Below are 18,039 nucleotides of genomic sequence, written 5' to 3' on the forward strand. Positions count from 1 at the left end.
TGAATATCCAACTGGTGGAATAGTAAATCAGAAGGGGTTATATTACTTTTAAAACAATGGCATGGTCATAATTTTTTAATTTGTGGAATATGATTGGGTATTTCTTTATATCTTGTTTGCTTTTATTTATCTATATTTACTGTATTCTAGTTTTATGCCAAAAAATATAAGAGAACATGGCATTATGGCATTTCTTCATTTTAAAAAAATAGAGGTATATATGTTGGTTAAATAAATTAAAATTTGGGATATATTATGCAACACTAAAATATGAGTGTAGAATGAGTGTTCTATTTGGCATAAAAAATTGGTTTATTCTACTTGCAGCTATTTTTCTCAGTTTCCCTACTTATACTATAGAGTATAAACTCAAAAGAGTTTCTTGCAATGTCAAATGAGCTTTGTTTATGCTTTGAATTAAAGGCCTTTTAAGAAAACATTTTTGGGGCCTGGAGAGATCGCTCATCAGTTAAGAGTGCTTCTTTTTATATATATATATATATATATATATATATATATTTATTTATTTTTATTTACATTGCAAATGATTTCCCCTTTTCTGGGTCCCCACTCCCCGCAAGTCCCATAAGCCCTCTTCCGTCCCCCTATTCTTCCATCTACCCCTTCCTACTTCCCTGTTCTGGAATTCCCCTATACTCTTGCACTGAGTCTTTCCAGAACCAGGGCCCACTCCTCCAATTTGTGGATTATGTCCTGGGTATTCAAAGTTTCTAGGCTAATATCCACTTATCAGTGAGTGCATACCATGATTGATCTTTTAAGACTGGGTTACCTCACTTAGTATGATGTTCTCCAGCTCCATCCATTTGTCTAAGAATTTCATGAATTCATTGTAAGAGTGCTTCTTAACAATGGATGGCTCACAACCACCATAACTCCAGTTCCAGAAGATCCAAAGCCCTTTTCTGGCCTTTTTGGGCACAACACACACACACACACACATGTCCATTCATACACACAGACACAGACACACACACACACACACACACACACACACACACACACACACACACACATGTCCATACATACACAGAGACACATACACACATACATGTCCATATATACACAGACACACACACACACACACACACACGTCCATACATGCACAGAGACACACACACATACATGTCCATACATGCACAGAGACACACACACACACATGTCCATACATGCATAGAGACGCACACACACACATGTCCATACATGCACAGAGACACACACACACACAAACATAAAAATAAGTCTGAAAAAAGAAGATCATTTTTAAAGGTCTTTGGTATTTGAGATGTTTTTCAGGAAATTTTTAGACTTTTAAATATTTGTGTGGTTTGTGTGTGTGTGTGTGTGTGTGTGTGTGTGTAGGTGCAGGTGCCACGGTAGGCTTGTGGAAGTCAGAGGCTAATGCTCAGGAGTCAGTTTTCTCTCACCCTCTTCACCTTTTGGGCTGCTGGGACTGAGCTCCAGTTGCCAGGCTTAGTAATGAGTGTCTCCAATTGAAGAGCCGCTTCAGCAGCTCCAGCCTGGGTTGTAGGTGGTAGTGATGTCTACAAGTAGAGGTCAGTTGCAATGTCATAATTGATTAATATGCTGTCATGTTGGGGCTGTATCAATCCTGACAAAGTGAGAAAGCAGCCATTTTCTAGTAAATGACCTAAAAATAGAAACTTGTTTCTCTTTAAGTTTGTGTTGATTTTAGGCAGCACATATATGCACAAGGAAGGAAAACAGATCTGCAATCCCATTACTCTAGCTTTCTCTAAGAAATACTGTATGCCTGTTTATTAATTACATACAAGATGAGATCATGGGCCATGTGTGGTTTTGCAATTTCACACCCCCCCCCATCATTTAGGTAGACACTCCTACACACGCTAGGGCTGTAACCCAGTGCTTCACACATACTAGGCAAGCACTCCTTTAACAAGCTCTTTCCAGACAGGGCCTCTTTGTATGGTCCTGGCCATCCTGGGCCTTGCTCTATAGACCAGGCTAGCCTGAACTCACAGAAATACACCTGTCTCGAGGGGTGCACTACCACCTTCCTGCTCCTAAGGAGATTTTAAAAGCACAATTTAATTGCATTTTAGTGCTCTGACTAGTGCATATGATTGGCTCCCTGTTAGTCTTATAGGTAGTTCCTAGTCACTGTCCTACACTTTGTAAACCTTAATTTTCATCATCATATATACATATATATAGATATATATAATTGGCAAGGGAATCAGTTTGTTGTGATCACTTCTTAATTTAGTAACAAGTGTCAGAAGCCTGAAAGAGGGCACTGGTGATCAGATTCACTCTGTAGCTCTGGCTGTCCAGGAACTCACTTTGTAGACCAGGCTGACTTTGAACTCACAGAGATCCACCTGCCTCTGCCTCCCAGGCGTTGGGATTAAAGGTATGTATCCATACATCTGGGAAGAGCATTAAAATTTTTTATCTGTCTGAAATTTATAATGGATATTTCATGAAGCTTGAGTCTGGATTATAGTAATTTTTCTGATTCTGAAGTTTGTACCAAGAATTTAATCAGGAAGTAAAGATTATATTAAAGATTTGTTAATGGTAAGTTTCATATAATATCCCCAGAATTACTGATAATAGAATTGATCAAAATTAGTGAATCAACCAGTGAGCATGTGACTCCCAGGCTGCATCCACCGCCTTCCTTGGGCTTTACTGTCTTTTCCCAGTGTGTCATATTCAGGGAAATGGTACAGGTGTTCTATTCCGGAGATTGTTTTATAGATACTAGATTTATTATTCCTATGGTTGGTTCATAAATATTAGAAAATCTTCTGCACTTAACAAATTCATTTCCTTCCATCTTTCTAGAATATGTGTCTGTGGATATCCCCGACAACATGTAAGAAAATACAAAGGTGTGAGCAGCAGGATACCGATTTCATCCGGCTTCATGGTGCAGATGCTGACAGGAGTGTATTTTGCCATGTAAGTGTGTTTCATATACAAAGCACACTGTTGGCTTGTCAGGCTGTTTCTATAACAGTATGGTCTCAATAGATGAACAATCATCATATTTTATGAATGAAAAGGAATCAATTTCTTAATAGTTTGATCATTTAAAATATGTATTTTAAAGTTGTGCTGAATTTCAGACTGACTAAAACACTTCATTATTTTTAAAATTCAGGGTCAGAATGAAGACTGGTAAGATGTAAACATGCTCAATTCTTCTGCACATGAATTTTGGGCTATGATTTTCAAATTAGATTTTTAAAATTCCAATGACTATTTATTTTCTGTTTCTAGAAGTTTTAGCTCTTAAAAAGCATGTTAGAGAACCTTCAACCAGAAGTAACTTATTGATTTCTACATTGTAGTAACTAAGGTTGAGTGTATACTTGAACCCTGTCTTGCCACTGTAATTCTCAATGACACAAATGCCAAGGCACTTTGCATTACAGTCACTTGATAACTGTAATTTACTCTAGTAGATAGTGAGCTCCTTGACTGAGGGAGGAATTTATGGTGTAGGGGGATGGCCTATACCTCATAAAATTTTACTGAGGACAGTTGTGTTCATATGTGTGCACACTGGCTGTGGCTGCCTCCCTGTTGTAATGGCAGCATTAAGTAGTTTTGATAGAGAGGGCATGTCCCACAGTTTAAAACGTTGGATTGGGGGTTAAGTGGGCTGTTGATGTTGTTGGAGATAGCGTGACCTTGAATAGATGCTAAAGCTTCCTCCTCTGAGTCCTGGAGTTATAGATGTGTCACCATGCCTGGCTCTAAAATACTTGTTTACTGGCCCTTAAAAAGAGCTCTCCTAAAGAGGAACACTCCTCCACTGCTGGTGGGGTTTCAAGCTGGTACTGCCACTCTGGAAGTCAGTCTGGTGGTTCCTTAGAAAACTAGGAATGATACTTCCAGAGGACCCTGCTATACCACTCCTGGGCATATACCCAGAAGATTCCCCAGCATGCAATAAGGACACATGCTCCACTATGTTCATCGCAGCCTTATTTATAATAGGCAGAAGCTGGAAAGAACCCAGGTGCCCCTCAATGGAGGAATGGATACAGAAAATGTGGTATATTTACACAATGGAGTACTATTCAGCAATTAAAAACAATGAATTCATGAAGTTTTTACGCAAATGGTTGGAACTGGAAAATATCATCCTAAGTGAGGTAACCCAGTCACAAAAGAACACACATGGAATACAGTCACTGATAAGTGGATATTAGCCCAGAAGCTCTGAATACCCAAGGCACAATCCACATATCAAATGATGTCCAAGAAGGAGGAAGGAGTGGCCCCAGGCCTGGAAAGGCTCAGTGCAGCAGTGTAGGGGATGCCAGGACAGGGAAGTGAGAAGGGGTGGATTGGGGAACAGGGGGAGGGAAGAGGGCTTATGGGACTTTCAGGGAGGGGGGGGTCCAGGAAAGGGAAAATCACTTGAAATGTAAATAAAGAATATATTGAATAAAAAAAAAAAAAAAAAAAAAAGAGGTCTCCTAAGCTTTGCGTTAGATTGTGTAGATCCAACGCAGCAGGGCCTGGATATGTGATAGTTTTCTTGTTCTCCTCATTTCACTTTGAGTGTCTTCTCTCCATCTGTTGTCTGCCTAACTTATCTTTTCCCTGACTTAATAGACTTGATCCAGTTCTCCCCGGGTCACTGAAGGTTTTTCATGTCTTGCTATTTGGCATCTATCCTTCCTGTTCTGTTCTGCTCTTTCTGATAGAGCCGCTCTTTCCTGAAACCTCAGTTTACTCATGACTGTCCCACTCTTCTCCACCAGAGCATTTCAAGTAGTGGTCGGAGAGTTACCCTGGTGGCTTCAATATTTGGGTCACCTCTGGACTTAGCTCTTTCTTACTTTCATGTATTTATTTTTTGTGGTATCGGGTTAAACCTAGTGTTTCATATGAGTACTCTACCACTTTATCTCTCGCCCTGAGTTTTAGTTCAATTAATTACTTTATATTTATTGACAACATTCTTTCCTCTTGGTTATATGTCCTGTAATTTTTGATTGTTCATTATTTCATTCAGAAGTAGGGCAATAGAAACTTATATAAATATGATTGATGCCTGAAAACAGGAATGATTTTTTATCTAGTCTACTAATGAAACTTTGTCGGTGGTGCTACAAAGTTGTTAGAGTCAGAGCCTAGGGCCCTAGCAGCCTTAACAAGAAATAGCAAAAAGCATAAAAAAGGAGTTCTCAATGTAACCATATGAGAAGAACAAATTATAGAAGACAAGAGGTGTGGCTGTCCAGCAGCCTTGGAAAACTGGGTTAATCTAAAAGGCGGACTGGAAATGAAAAAGGACAGAGAAGGATGAAGCCACGACAAAGGTTCTGATCAAGGCTCAAGTTTAATATTCATCACTGTGTTTATTTAGAGAGAATCCATAGACCCATCCTTTGTTTCAGCTGGATTGTGTGGCAAAGGAAGCTCATTCAGTAGTCCACTACTGTAGGAAACTGCTAATGTGTGAGACCTGCTGACTCCAGCTAGGTCATAAATCTATTGTGGCAAGCACTCGGGTCTGTTTAGCCTGCTCAAGGCTGGAGAAAGGGCACAAAGAGGGATGCACAGCCACAGTCAACCTCTCATGGATCCCTCATTGTCTCTGCTCCTGTCTCTCCTACAAGGTGTGGTGACAAGTTGTCAGACTGTTGGCTTGAATTCCTGGAAGACAAACTCCCTGTCCAGCAGGCACTGCAGCCTGAGTCCTTCTCTGCCAGTGAGAAACTCTTGGGGAAACTGCAGTTTCTTAGGGTCCACAAACAGCTTCAGTGGGCTTACAGCTAAAGGGAGGGAGGGACACAAGTGTCTGTCTCTGCTCTTGCCAGGATGGTGTCAGCAGGGTTGTTATACCGTTGCCATAGTTACATTCTGGGTAACCTCTACAAATCTCCCTACTTTTACCTAGTATTTTGGGTGGGAGATGGATAGCTGACACCAGTTTTCCTCCTTCAGGTTTCTCTGTATGCCTGTCCCTCAGAGAGGTCTCCACTCCCATTTTTAGGCCCTCCTTCAGCAATAGAATGCTGTTTCTAGCTGGTACACCCTTCACCTGCTGCAACACTTAGGAGAGCGGGTCCTGCACCTCACCTGGTGACACAATAGAACTGGCCCTCGTGGTGGAGGGCATGGGTCAGCTAGCCTGGAGGGCAAGAGCACAGGAGGGCTAGCTCTGCCACTTGCTGGCTGTGGCTTTTGAAGAGCTAGCCAGGGCAGTGCTGTAGAGCTGGCCTTGATGGCTTGGGTACAGGAGATCTAGCAGGCTCACTAACTCAGCTACCATGCAGGCCCAGATCCAGGACTATGAGTTGTCTCACCCCAGCGTCTGTCACAACTATGAGTTGTAGGAGTGCATGATGGGGCAGATCCAAAGCTACAGTATGTCCACAGCAGAGGCCAACAACAGGGTATCTTGGAGGAGTCCCAGTGAGGAGCCTGTAGTGATAGTGTAGCAGAAGCCAGAAACCTTGAACAAGACCAGTGACTCAGTGTAATGAATATTTGCAAGTAACGACTTTGGATAAAAGTATAAAAGGGTATACTGTGTGACACACTGAAGTTACTACAATGAGATGGGGTTTTTGTTTGTTTCTTTGTTTGTTTGTTCTTTTTTGGGAGGAGGTTGCAGGGGCAGATTCAAAGGGATGGGAGTTGGTGTGCATGATGTGAAATCCAAAAAGAATCAAAAAGTTTAAAAAAAAAAAGAAAAAGAAAGAAAGAGAAGGAAGGTTTTTTTGTTTTTTTGTTTTGTTTTGTTTTGTTTTGTTTTATATTTCTCAGTCACTGTGCACTAGCCTGGTGGTGATGGGCTGGGATGTCATCAATTCCTTTCTGTTGTCCTGATCCCTGTCAATCCTAGGCAGACTTCTTGTCCCTGAGTGGTGCATGCTATGGAGGAGGGGCCCTCAGTGTTCTTGCCTCTCTGCAGAAGCAGAGAACCCCTAGTTCCCAGTTATCTCAGCACAGAGTGCAGTCTGTGTCCCTGTTCCCTTCAGAGCCACGGGTCTTCTTCAGGTGTACCTGGGGGATGATATGGTGATAGGATTGGCTATTCTCTCCCCGAAGGCGGTACAGCTTTTGTTCATGTGAAAAAAGTATCTGGAAGGCCTGTGCTTTCCTCGTGGCTGCGGCCACTCTCTCATTCAAGCCTGCGCCACCAAGGGCCACCTTTTCCAGTCTCCAGCCCTGCTTCCAGTGTTTCTTGCTGATACCTACAGGAGGCATGGGGGAAGCCCAGGAGGCAGTAATGAATGCCCGTGTATATGCTCCAGAGGGTTGTAAGCCCTGCTACCTCCAGAGCCAGCTGTGTGCTGTACCAGGACCTGTTAGAAGCTGCTTCTAGCTGTTAGAGTTACTTCTCTAACTAACTCTAACTTCTGATAGAGACTTACTACGCACCTGATGCTTATGGCCTCTCTCTCTCTTGGGCTCATATGTTTGGTCGCTCTCCCTTAGTTCTTTGATGGGTTCATTAAAAGTTACAATTTCGAAGAGAACCTGGGTTTATCTTGGCTTTCAGATGGGAGCATAGCCTTTCCCTCTTGAGCCTCTCCTGTGCTCTTGATGTAACTCATGTTTCTTTATTTTGTTGACAGAGACCATTATAAGTCCGTTGACTTGGATCACTCGATGATGTTTAGGAAGTGTTTGGTATATCACTGAAAGTTGAACATATGTCATACACACATGCTAAATTTATCTCTTGTGTTTGCAACATGCATTATGTTCCTTTCTAAATGGTCATCAGATGCAAAGAAGCAGCTATGTAGAAAAGTGGGTAGGGTTGGGTTCTCAGTAAACCATGGGAACTACATAGTAATTTGACCATAATTGTTCAGAAAATTATTCTAAAGTATATAGTTTATTATGTTCTGAGTTAACTTTGACAGTGTAAGATGCCTGAAATTGCCTTAGCTCTTTGATTTCTGTTCTATAAATACTCATGTTCCTTAGAGAAGAAATGTACATGTATAAAATTTTCTTTGCTATTAATAGGCTTTCAGATAATGGGAACTCAATGACTTAAAAATAAATTTTTAAGGAGAATAGAATGTTAAGCACTGTGCAAATGTGATCTGTTGTTTTCTTTATGGAGTTAAATAGTTCCTCATTATGTTTCATTTTGTTATATAGGATAAATTAAAAATAATACTTTAACTCCCATGTTTTGCAGATACAATGGAGAATGGGATCTAGCTCAGAAAGCATTGGATGACATTATATACAGAGCCCAGCTAGAATTATATCCAGAGCCTCTGCTGGTAGGTTCTGCACTTAATTATGTAAAATTTTAACTTACAATGTTTTAGTTTAGAACTATGCATTGAGAAGAAATTCATGGCATATAAAAATGTCTTTAATACTCACTGCTTTGTTGTACTGGGAAATACTACATTTAAAAGGATTTGTATGAGGATGAAGAGATGGCTCAGCAGTTAAGAGCACTGTCTGGTCTTCCAGAGGTCCTGAGTTCAATTCTCAGCAACCACATGGTGACTCACAAACGTCTGTAATGGGATCTAATGCCCTCTTCTAGTATTCGTGAAGACTGTGTGTGTGTGTTTGTGTTTGTGTGTGTGTGTGTGTGTGTGTGTGTGTGCGACAGACAGACAGAGAGAGAGAGAGAGAGAGAGAGAGAGAGAGAGAGACCCTGTTTTGAAAAACATAAGCAAACAAACAAAAATCACTTGTATAAAATTTGGAGATTTCCTCTTCTGGTCTGAGACGCTGCGTGCAGACATGGCCAAGTCCAAGAACCACACCACACACAACCAGTCCCACAAATGGCACAGAAATGGCATCAAGAAACCCCAGTCACAAAGATATGAATCTCTTAAGGGGGTTGATCCCAAGTTCCTGAGGAACGTGCGCTTTGCCAAGAAGCAGGACAAGAAAGGCCTGGAGAAGATGCAGGCCAACAGCGCAAAGGCATTGAGTGCGCGCAGAGGCCATCAAGGCCCTGGTGAAGCCTCAGGCCGTCAAACCCAAGATGCCAAAGGGCCCCAGCAGCGAACTCTGCCAGCCAAATCTCAAGGCAGAGGCTCCAGCTCCAGCTAAGGCTCCCAAAGGTGCCCAGGCCCCTGTGAAGGCCCCATAGAAAAGGCTCCTGCCAGTGTGAAGACAGATGGACTGCTGTCACACCTACCCGCACTATTTGCAGATAACCAGTGTCCTATGCTGTTTTTACAAATAAACTTGAGGCTAGGTCTGTTTTAAAAAAAATGGAGATTTAATTAGACTGACTTAAGGTATTTTACAAAAAGTACTATCTTCTGCTTATAAGAATTTCATCATATTAAATACATTTGTCAGTTAGCATTTGCAACTGAGAAGGAAATCTTGTTTAATATTTACCAATGACAAAGCTCATTCCTTCACAGTGCTTTGAAGTGTAAGCACTCCTCTGGCCTCTTACTCCCTATTGGGAGGGTTTAGGTATATTAATATACCTTGGGGAAAATATTCTTCTTATGAATTTGTTAATGCTTAGCCTTATATTTTAAATAAAAGTAAACAATGTATCTGTTTACCAATCTTAAAATGTATTTTTTCCTTTTAGGTTGCTAATGCAATAAAGGCTTCATTGCCTCATGGTGCCCTGAAATCTAGTAAGGAAGGTATGAGGTGTATTCAAGTTGAGATCACACCAACTTCCTCTAGAATATCAAGAAATGCAGTCACCAGCATGTCAATAAGAGGTCACAGGTGGAAAAGACATGGTAAGCGCTCCTCGGGTCCCAGCACTGTGGGCTCCTCTTTCACATGGTTCACCGCCACTGTGCTGTTAGAACCTGGGACCTTAGGAAACAGCACCATCACCATCGGAGCCTGGAAAACAGAACTCCTAGGTTCTCATCCAGGGGCACAGACAGTGAGAGGATGACACTACTTATGTTAGGCATATGAATGAAGAAGACTTAAAGTTTACTTATTGCAGTAGAGTAGGGGAGTTAGAAAGTGCATTGTAACTACTCACGTGCTTTTAGTTGTATACACTCGCTGATAGTCTACTGCTCGGTCAGACATTCTGCATGCAGGTTGTTTCGTGTTGGAGTAGAAGTGCCTGCCAGTAACCTTCCATTCTGTCGGTTTACCATTTACCCTGGTAAAGAGTGCCCTGCCGTTGACACACTAGACATTTCTGTTTTACAAATTCGTTTTCACTCAAGATTATCTTAGTTTTTTTTCTTATCTGCTTCATTTTACTATTTTAAAGTGTTGCTGGAAGTTAACTGCATTCACCATACATCCCCGTGTCTTGCCACTTCCCTCTCTTCTCCTTTAATCTCCTCTGTATTCCATCCCTTCTTCCTGGTACACCTTCTCTCCTCTCTAACGAAGAAGAGCAAACGCCAGATGCGTGATGCCACCTTCCTCACAAGTGACCTTCAGCACTTCTTTGCCTGATGCGTGCATAGGGCAAGTGTGTGAAGGAGCCTGCTCTGCTTTCTTCTGGGAGACTGCGTCATAGCCACGCTCCCTGTGGTGGCTGGCCCACAGAGGAAAGGGAAAGGGAAGGATGAGCTGCAGGCTTTAACACGGAAAGCTGATCCTGACTGAGAAGGCTTGCCACTTCCCCTCAGACACCCTGAGAGAATATGCCGGAAAAGAAAGGGTGGTATTAAGGTTTAACCAGTGGCCGTTGTTGATCTACTCAATTTTAAAGTTACCCTGTGAGTCCTGAAGGTCCAACAGGGAATCCTATAAAAGAGTTTGTGATGTTTGCTATTAGGCAACTACAAAAATACAGAAAAAACCCATTTAAACATTCCAACTCCAAACATACTTGCATTTCTTCAATGAAGTTATGCTTTAAATGAAAATACACTACAGAAATAAAAGAGATTTCATGGATGCCCAGCCTCACTGTGTGAAAGCAGGGACAGATGTGACAAACTGGGCTGCACCGGCGACTGTGTACTGGCCAATCGGTCCCCAGCCACCACGGCAGGGGTGTGCCAGAGCGGATTCTCATGACGCTTCTACCTTCCCACTTACTGTTCAGGTTGGGGGTGGGGTGGGGGTAGGGTGGGGGTTGAACAATTCAAACATGAGAAATATTGAAGTTCCCTCGTGTGTGTGTGTGTGTGTGTGTGTGTGTGTGTGTGTGTGTGTGTGTGGTGTGTGGGGTGTCGGGGGAAGTGGGTATATGACAGGTGTGAATTTACAAGAAAGAGAGAAGAATTTTTCAGAAACATTTTGTAGGAAAACATTACCAAACAAGAAAAAAGAGGCCTTAGGTATATTATGTCTGTGATGCCCTTATGGGTCTAGATTCTGTTTAAGCTGCCGCTCGCAGACTGTCTCAGCTACTTCATTAAAGTAGCCCTTTTATTACCTGTTCCTTTATGTTTATTCAGCCTCACTGCACTTGAGTGCCTCTTGTTTATGATAGTGAAAGTGTTATAATTGAGGATATAAACGAGAATGGACTATAAAAAGAAGAGAGGCACATCCGTGAGCCTGAGCTGTCACTCTCTGGAGTGTGAGTGACTCTCACCCACTGGGCTTTAATAAGTGGTCCTTGCTTAGTCTTCCTTGTCTCTCTCTAGGTAGCTGCAGCATCCTTCTCAAGGATAGTTTTAGTTTTTCTTCTGGCTTCCTGTGTTTCTATTGCAGTAACAAAATACCTTAAACACCTTTTACTGGGCCCCACTTCTGAAGGATTGCCTACCTCACACACTGCCACACTAGGAGCCTACACCCAGCACCCAAGCCATGTGGAATCCACACCTTCCCAGAGAAGCATTGGTCATGAACTTACCATGTTTTACTTAGCTGAGGCCTTTTCTATATTCTCTCCTTATATCTGTGATTTCTGCCTGGAAATATTATTCTGGCTTTCAAACAAGCAGTGGTTTCTTGTAGAGAGGAGAGTTATCATTGTTTATTTCTTAAATATATAGACAATCCTTGATTTAAAAGTAGATTTAAATTTTTCTTCATATGTAAAATTTTATGTATTGTATATTCTGTAACAAAATGCAAGTAAAATATTTCTTTAGAAACAGTATGAAAGGACATGTAGATCAGAGTGACCCACAGCGGCCTTTCTGTATCATGTTTGTGACTGTGGGGGTCACTGCAGGTCATGGCTGGGAAGACTTAAGAGGTCCTGTGTTTGATGGGACCCTGGATAAGCTCTCCATTCAGCTCATGTCCCCACTCTTCCCACAGTCATCCCCATGGGAGGGCGCATTCTTTGTGACAGAGCTGGGGCTTTATAACCATACGTGAGTGGTGGTGGCGCCTGGGAAAGAAGCAAGAAAGGCAGCATCTGTTGTAAGGGATCGTCTGCTGTTTTCTTCTTGACTCTTTTGTTTTCTACATGTGACAAGGACTAAACCACATCTTTTCTGTTGAGCTTTGTCCTAGTCCTTTCCTATTGCTGGGAGGGGACACCATGATGAAGGCAACTTATAGAAGAGAGAGTTTACTGGGGTTGAAGTTCTAAAAGGTTAGAGTCCATGGTCTTCATGGGGAACATGGCAGCAGTTAGACAGGCAGGTTCTGGGGTAGTAGCTGAGAGCTCATGTCTGATCCTTAAGCAAGAGGGGGGAGGGAGGGAGGGAGGGATAGAGGGTAGGGGGAGAGAGAGAGAAGGAGAAAGAGAGAGAGAGGAGAGAGAGAGAGAGAGAACTGTAAGGCCAAAGGGGTTGTTTGGCTCACAGCTGGAGGGTGCAGTCATCACAAAGCAGCAGTGAGGCGGCAGGAATGCAGCAGGCAAGGCAGCTGGGAAGAGGACAGGTGCAGAGGACTTGGCCACCTTCTCTTTCTGCCAGCTGGTCTCAGTGCAGGGCATGCTGCTACCCAGTGGGTGGGGTCCCACCTCTGTAACCTAGGAAATGAGCATCTGTCAGAGGCCAATGTCTCGGGCTCATCAGATAGACGCGTGACTGACCATCAAAGGCCTTTCCTTGTCCTTCCTGTCCTTCCTGCTGTCTATCCCATCCTCCTTCTACACCAGGTCAGAAGCAATGGTGGGTGGGTGTGCTGCTCCCACTGGAGCGGGCGGTCGGGCAGGCAGGCGGGCAGGCCTTTTCTTCCTTTATCTTTCAGGTAAGCCATGTAGGCATAGTGGTTTGTATGTGTGTCAAAGATTACACACAGCAAACAAACACATTCAATTTTAGCAATTCATCACATTGATTCTTTTCTATTAGTCCAAACTCATGGTCTGTTTTTTTATTATTAATTTTGGACCATTTAAGTTACTTGTGACAAAGTACCTGTGAGTTGTTGTAGAGGGTGTTTCAGGATGCTCTGGAGTGAGCGTGCCATTCCTTTCCTCGGGACTGCCCACAGACAGCCCACAGTGCCGTGGGAAATGTCCTCATGAAGGGGGAGCCTACCTTCATCTTCACATTTGCTGCCATTCCAGGACCCAGATGTCTGCTGTCACCCACTGTCAGTCACCACAGTGGCCTGATCCTAATTCCTCCTGATTTCAACACAGTGGAGTAATAACAGAATTCTTTTTAAAGAGATGTATTACACAACTAATTGCATGTTGACCTGATCTCCATATTTTCTACCTGATTATTTTAATATTGTAGTGAAGCAGCTTAGTTCAGTGTTGTGTCTTTCAAGTTCTTCTGGTCTCTCAGAAAATTGTAATGACTTAGTCTGTGTCTGTGCTTAAACTTGGAAATGGACTTAGAGTTCACAGTTGCTGCTTTGACCTTTTATAACCTCATGGTTAATGTCCTTTTTTATATGATGATACTTTAACTTTCCAAGCCAGTAGTCTCCTTTATTCTGTGGTGGTGGGTAATTCAAGGCAACTGTTTTTTTTTTTTTTTTCAAACATAGATTTTTTTTTTAAAGCATTTATATTTGAGGGCTATGTAGAAAATGAAAGACAAGTAGAAGAAGAAAAATAAGGGTACACCTAAAGAGAGGAACTTTAAGATAAATAGGTTGTAATGATAAAAATAGTCAAAAAAATGAAAATTCCAGTAAGAAAGATAAGCTAAGATATTTATAAAAGCAGTAGCATTATTTTTAAAAACCAATAAGGGCAATTTTACTTCAATATTTTCTTTAAAAAAATGAAGGAAGGAAGGAAAGGAAAGCACAGCATCTTTGTGCCTCATCCTGAGGTGGAGAGTCTGTGAAGGCAGCGCGGCTGTGGGACGCTGACCGTGACCCCAGAGCTGCAGGCACTGTGAGTCCACTCACTGCCTGTCCTCCCCCACCCAGGTCCCCTTCTCACAAGTCTTCCAGAGCAAACCTAACTCCTAATTTTGTTTGTTTACCACATCCAACACCACTGTGACTCATTCTTCCTCCACTTTAAAAAAATTAGCTGCAGGCGAACAACATAAGCTGTTTTCCATTCTTTGAAAATGGTTACTGAAATCACACTTCCATTTTATATACATCACCTAATTAAGTTGGTGGACTGACACATGGTTGGAAATAATGAGCATGGAAAGCTCTGCCAACTTGTATCTGACAATCCACTGGACCCCCAAGTTGCCATCTCTGTCTCCTTTCCTCTATTTGTCCAGGGATGGGAGCAGTAAGTAAGAAGCATTTTGTATACTGGGATGTGCTACATAAAGGCTGAGTTTAAATTGGCAAAAGACTGACTAGTTCTTTAAGAATTGCTTTGTTAGCTATCCAGAATTGTATTCTTGGTAAATTTACATTAGATAATTTGCCATTCAAATAATAGTCCCTTCCTAAAACTTAAATTTTGAACTTTCTCAATTGGAAATACATGTGCTTACTTTAGAGTGCTAGCAAGCATGGAAGCAAGCCCATGTGGGGGATGCTGACAGCGCGTCTGGGTAAAGTGTTGGTAATAGAAAGTAATGAAAACTGCACGTCTACACTGCAGCCTTGAGCTTGCCCGCTCTTGGCTCTAGCGCATGCTAACTGCTAACAACAGCCTTACCTTCCCTGTCAGAGGCCGAGGGATTGGATCCAGGCTCCCTGTGCTAATCCCTAACCTTTGAGTTTCTGAGGTAGAATCTCTGTATGTAGCTCAGGTTGGCCTCAAAATCAGAAGCCCCCTTCTTCAGCCCTCAGGTACCAACATATGTGGATACTTTTAATCAGTACTACCTATTAATTTTTTTTGACATACAATTTAGAAGATTACAAGCTTTTAATGTCATGAAAAGGAATTATAAATAAGAAGTAATAAGTATTTTTAAGTTTTCTAACAGGATGACCAAAAGCAAATACCTTGAAAATATTAGAATGTTTTACTGTATGGAAGAATTAGATTGATAGTTAAATATATTAAGCCCAAAGAAAGTGCAGTCACAAGTTATTATAGCAAGTTATTACAGCAAGCAGTTTGATTACAATTTTGGCTTATAAAATTGTTTTTATTTATTGGATATCGTGATACTTAAAGCTAAGCGAGATAACATAGTTCAAAGAGACTTGTAATTATGTTACAAAAATACCAGAAAAAGTGGTGTGTATCATAATTTGTCAGTAATGAAGTACTGTCTTCTTAGATGAGTTTAAAAAAAAAAGGAATAATAAAAAGATTCAGAGGCCGGGGAGAAATGGCTCAGTAGGTAAAATACCTGCCGGGCAAGCCGACGGGGCTGCGTGCAGACCTCAGCATCGGCATCCAGAGAGAAGCTGGCGTGCGTGGTGAGCAGGCCTGCACCGCAGTGCTGGCGCCTGGGTGGTGACATGGACCCTGGAGCTTCCTAGCCAGCCAGCTTTCGTGACCGCTGAGCTATACAGGATCAGTGAGAGCCTTTCTTTTAAAACAAGATAAGGAAGCAACTGGAAGAGACTTGTAAGTGAACTCTGACCTCCAACCACATGTGCACACACAGCAACATACAACAGATACTACACATATGTGCAAAAGATACTACCTGTATATAAAATAACTTCATTTAGTCAAATGTGGTGGTACATACCTTTAATCCCAGCACTCCGGAGGTAGAGGAAAATGGATCTCTGTGAGTTAGAGGCCAGTTTGGTTTCCAAATGAGTTCCAGGCCAGGCAGAGCTACACAGAAAAGCCCTGTCTTGAAAAAGAAATAATAATAGTAGTTGTAATATTATTTTAAACTGATCAGTGATTTAGAGGGTATTAATAAGTTTCTATTGTATAACATTGATGAAACAAGAAAGTAGTTACTTTCTAACTATTGAAGAGGTTTAAAATCATAAATGCATTTCCAGAAAAGTATTTTTAAAATAATTGTTTATAAGCATTTCAAACCATTTAAGAGTGTCTTTCTAGATACTGGAGAAGATAAACTCACAAATCTTAAAATGGAATATTTATTTTGTGTCAGATTTTATGACAGCGAGAAAGGGCTTAAATTGAAGAAAATTAATGTCTGTATGAATTTTAAAACCATTTTTAAAAATAATGTTAATTTTTAAACTCAAAAGTAGCAAACTTTGGGAATTAGTTATTAGAATTCTTTCTACATCTCTAGTTAGAAATTCACAACTGCAAGACAGGCTAGTGGCTTTCAGATCCTAAGCTGAGATGGAGTCCCAGGGAGGCCTGGGCTGCGTGGAGCCTGCTGAGTTCCCTGCCTACAGAGTCTGCTTCTCTTTCTATCTTCACCCTTAGCTTCGCTCAGGGCGAGGCCTGTTAGTTCCCAGCCTTGTGGGGGGCTTTTTTGCGGCTTTGATTTCTTATTTAGATTATTGGCCCAGCCTGAGCCTTACCATGCGCTTCCTCTTTCTAAGTTGGACCATACTTTGTGTTTAATGTTTTGTGACTTCTATTGCTTAAAGAAAGCTAATGGAGTATGTAGGTGGTTGATCATGTTCCGGTCAGTCCTGCCTTTGCAGTCTGAAATGCAGGCTCCATGTTTCTTTCTGCTGAGACCTCACTTAGAGAGAGAGCATTTCCCTGTGACTCACTCATCCTTCCTCTAACCCTGAACATCTCAATCCTTGCTGCCTCGGGGCCTTTTGACTAGTTCTTCGGGATGTGCGGCTGACATGTGAATACTAACAGCTCTCACTTCCTTCTTCCAGATTGTTCTGTAGCCTGCACCTCTTTAAAGCTCCCCTCTCGGTAGCCTTGCCCCTTTCAACTTGGCCTTTCTTAATTCCTGCATAGTAGGAAGGTCTGGTGTCTATTAAGTTCGCTGTTGGCTTCTCAGTGCCTAAGACAATTGCTAACACATTATTTTTCTCAGTGTATCCACTGGTCAAGCAGGTGATTTGTGATTTTTCTGATTGTTTTATGGAAATATGAAGGGTGATGTGTAGGGTGATATTTGCTCATCTATAATCCAGTCAGAGTTTTCATTCTATGCTTTCATATGTGTATATTGTTTTAATAATTGTACTTTATTTTAAATGTTTGGTGCTTTGGTTTTGTTTAACACTTTAAATGTTTTTCTAAGTTCTGGTAATCATGGTGTAGTTATTTTAATGGCTACATAATATATATGCTACATTGAGTTGATAACTTGTCGTTTACTTACCTGTGCCCATTTATTGAATAATTTGCTTCTAATTTTTTCTGTTATAAATAATATTTTAAGGTACAACTTAGTAAATACATACAGAATATTTGCCATTGGATAGAATAAATTATAATCATTAAAAGATGGTCACAACCATTTGTAATAGGATCCAATGCCCTCTTTTGGTGTGTCTGAAGACAGTAACAGTATACTCATATGCATTAAATGAATAAATAAATCTTTTTTTAAAGGTGGTTTTAAAGAGTAGGAGTTGCCCAGGCACCTTCTACCATTAACACGCATATGCATATGCATTAGTTGTAAAGGATGTGTATGGCTCTTTGGGGTTTAAAGTGCTTGCCACAGTTGCTGTCAGAGCTTTGTGCCTCTGTGGATTCTGTATACTGTGGCTTAGTATTTCACAAGAAGTTTCAGGAGCCTCATAGCATACCATACTTTAACTCATAAGGTAATTTGGGTACAAAATGTGTAAGTACTACTAATAGTTAAATAATTTTTATCAAAATTGTTACCTTTAATAGGCAGAACAACCATAAGGCAAATAAGAACAGAATCTAAGATTGTTTCATGGGTACAG

The 18,039-nt window shown here is 41.4% G+C and overlaps 1 protein-coding gene across 2 annotated transcripts in view; it reads left to right on the plus strand.

Moving 5' to 3' along the window:
- Hycc1 (hyccin PI4KA lipid kinase complex subunit 1) overlaps positions 1 to 18,039 on the plus strand; it is a 70,246-nt gene that overhangs the window by 42,677 nt on the left and 9,530 nt on the right. For both annotated transcript variants that reach the window (XM_052173048.1, XM_052173047.1), the window contains exons 8-10: positions 2,857 to 2,973; positions 8,198 to 8,285; positions 9,584 to 9,743. In XM_052173048.1, coding sequence (XP_052029008.1) covers positions 2,857 to 2,973; positions 8,198 to 8,285; positions 9,584 to 9,743 — 365 coding nt within the window. The remainder of the gene's footprint in view (positions 1 to 2,856; positions 2,974 to 8,197; positions 8,286 to 9,583; positions 9,744 to 18,039) is intronic.

This window comes from Apodemus sylvaticus, chromosome 2 (assembly GCF_947179515.1).
Source record: "Apodemus sylvaticus chromosome 2, mApoSyl1.1, whole genome shotgun sequence".
Taxonomy (NCBI): Eukaryota; Metazoa; Chordata; class Mammalia; order Rodentia; family Muridae; genus Apodemus; species Apodemus sylvaticus.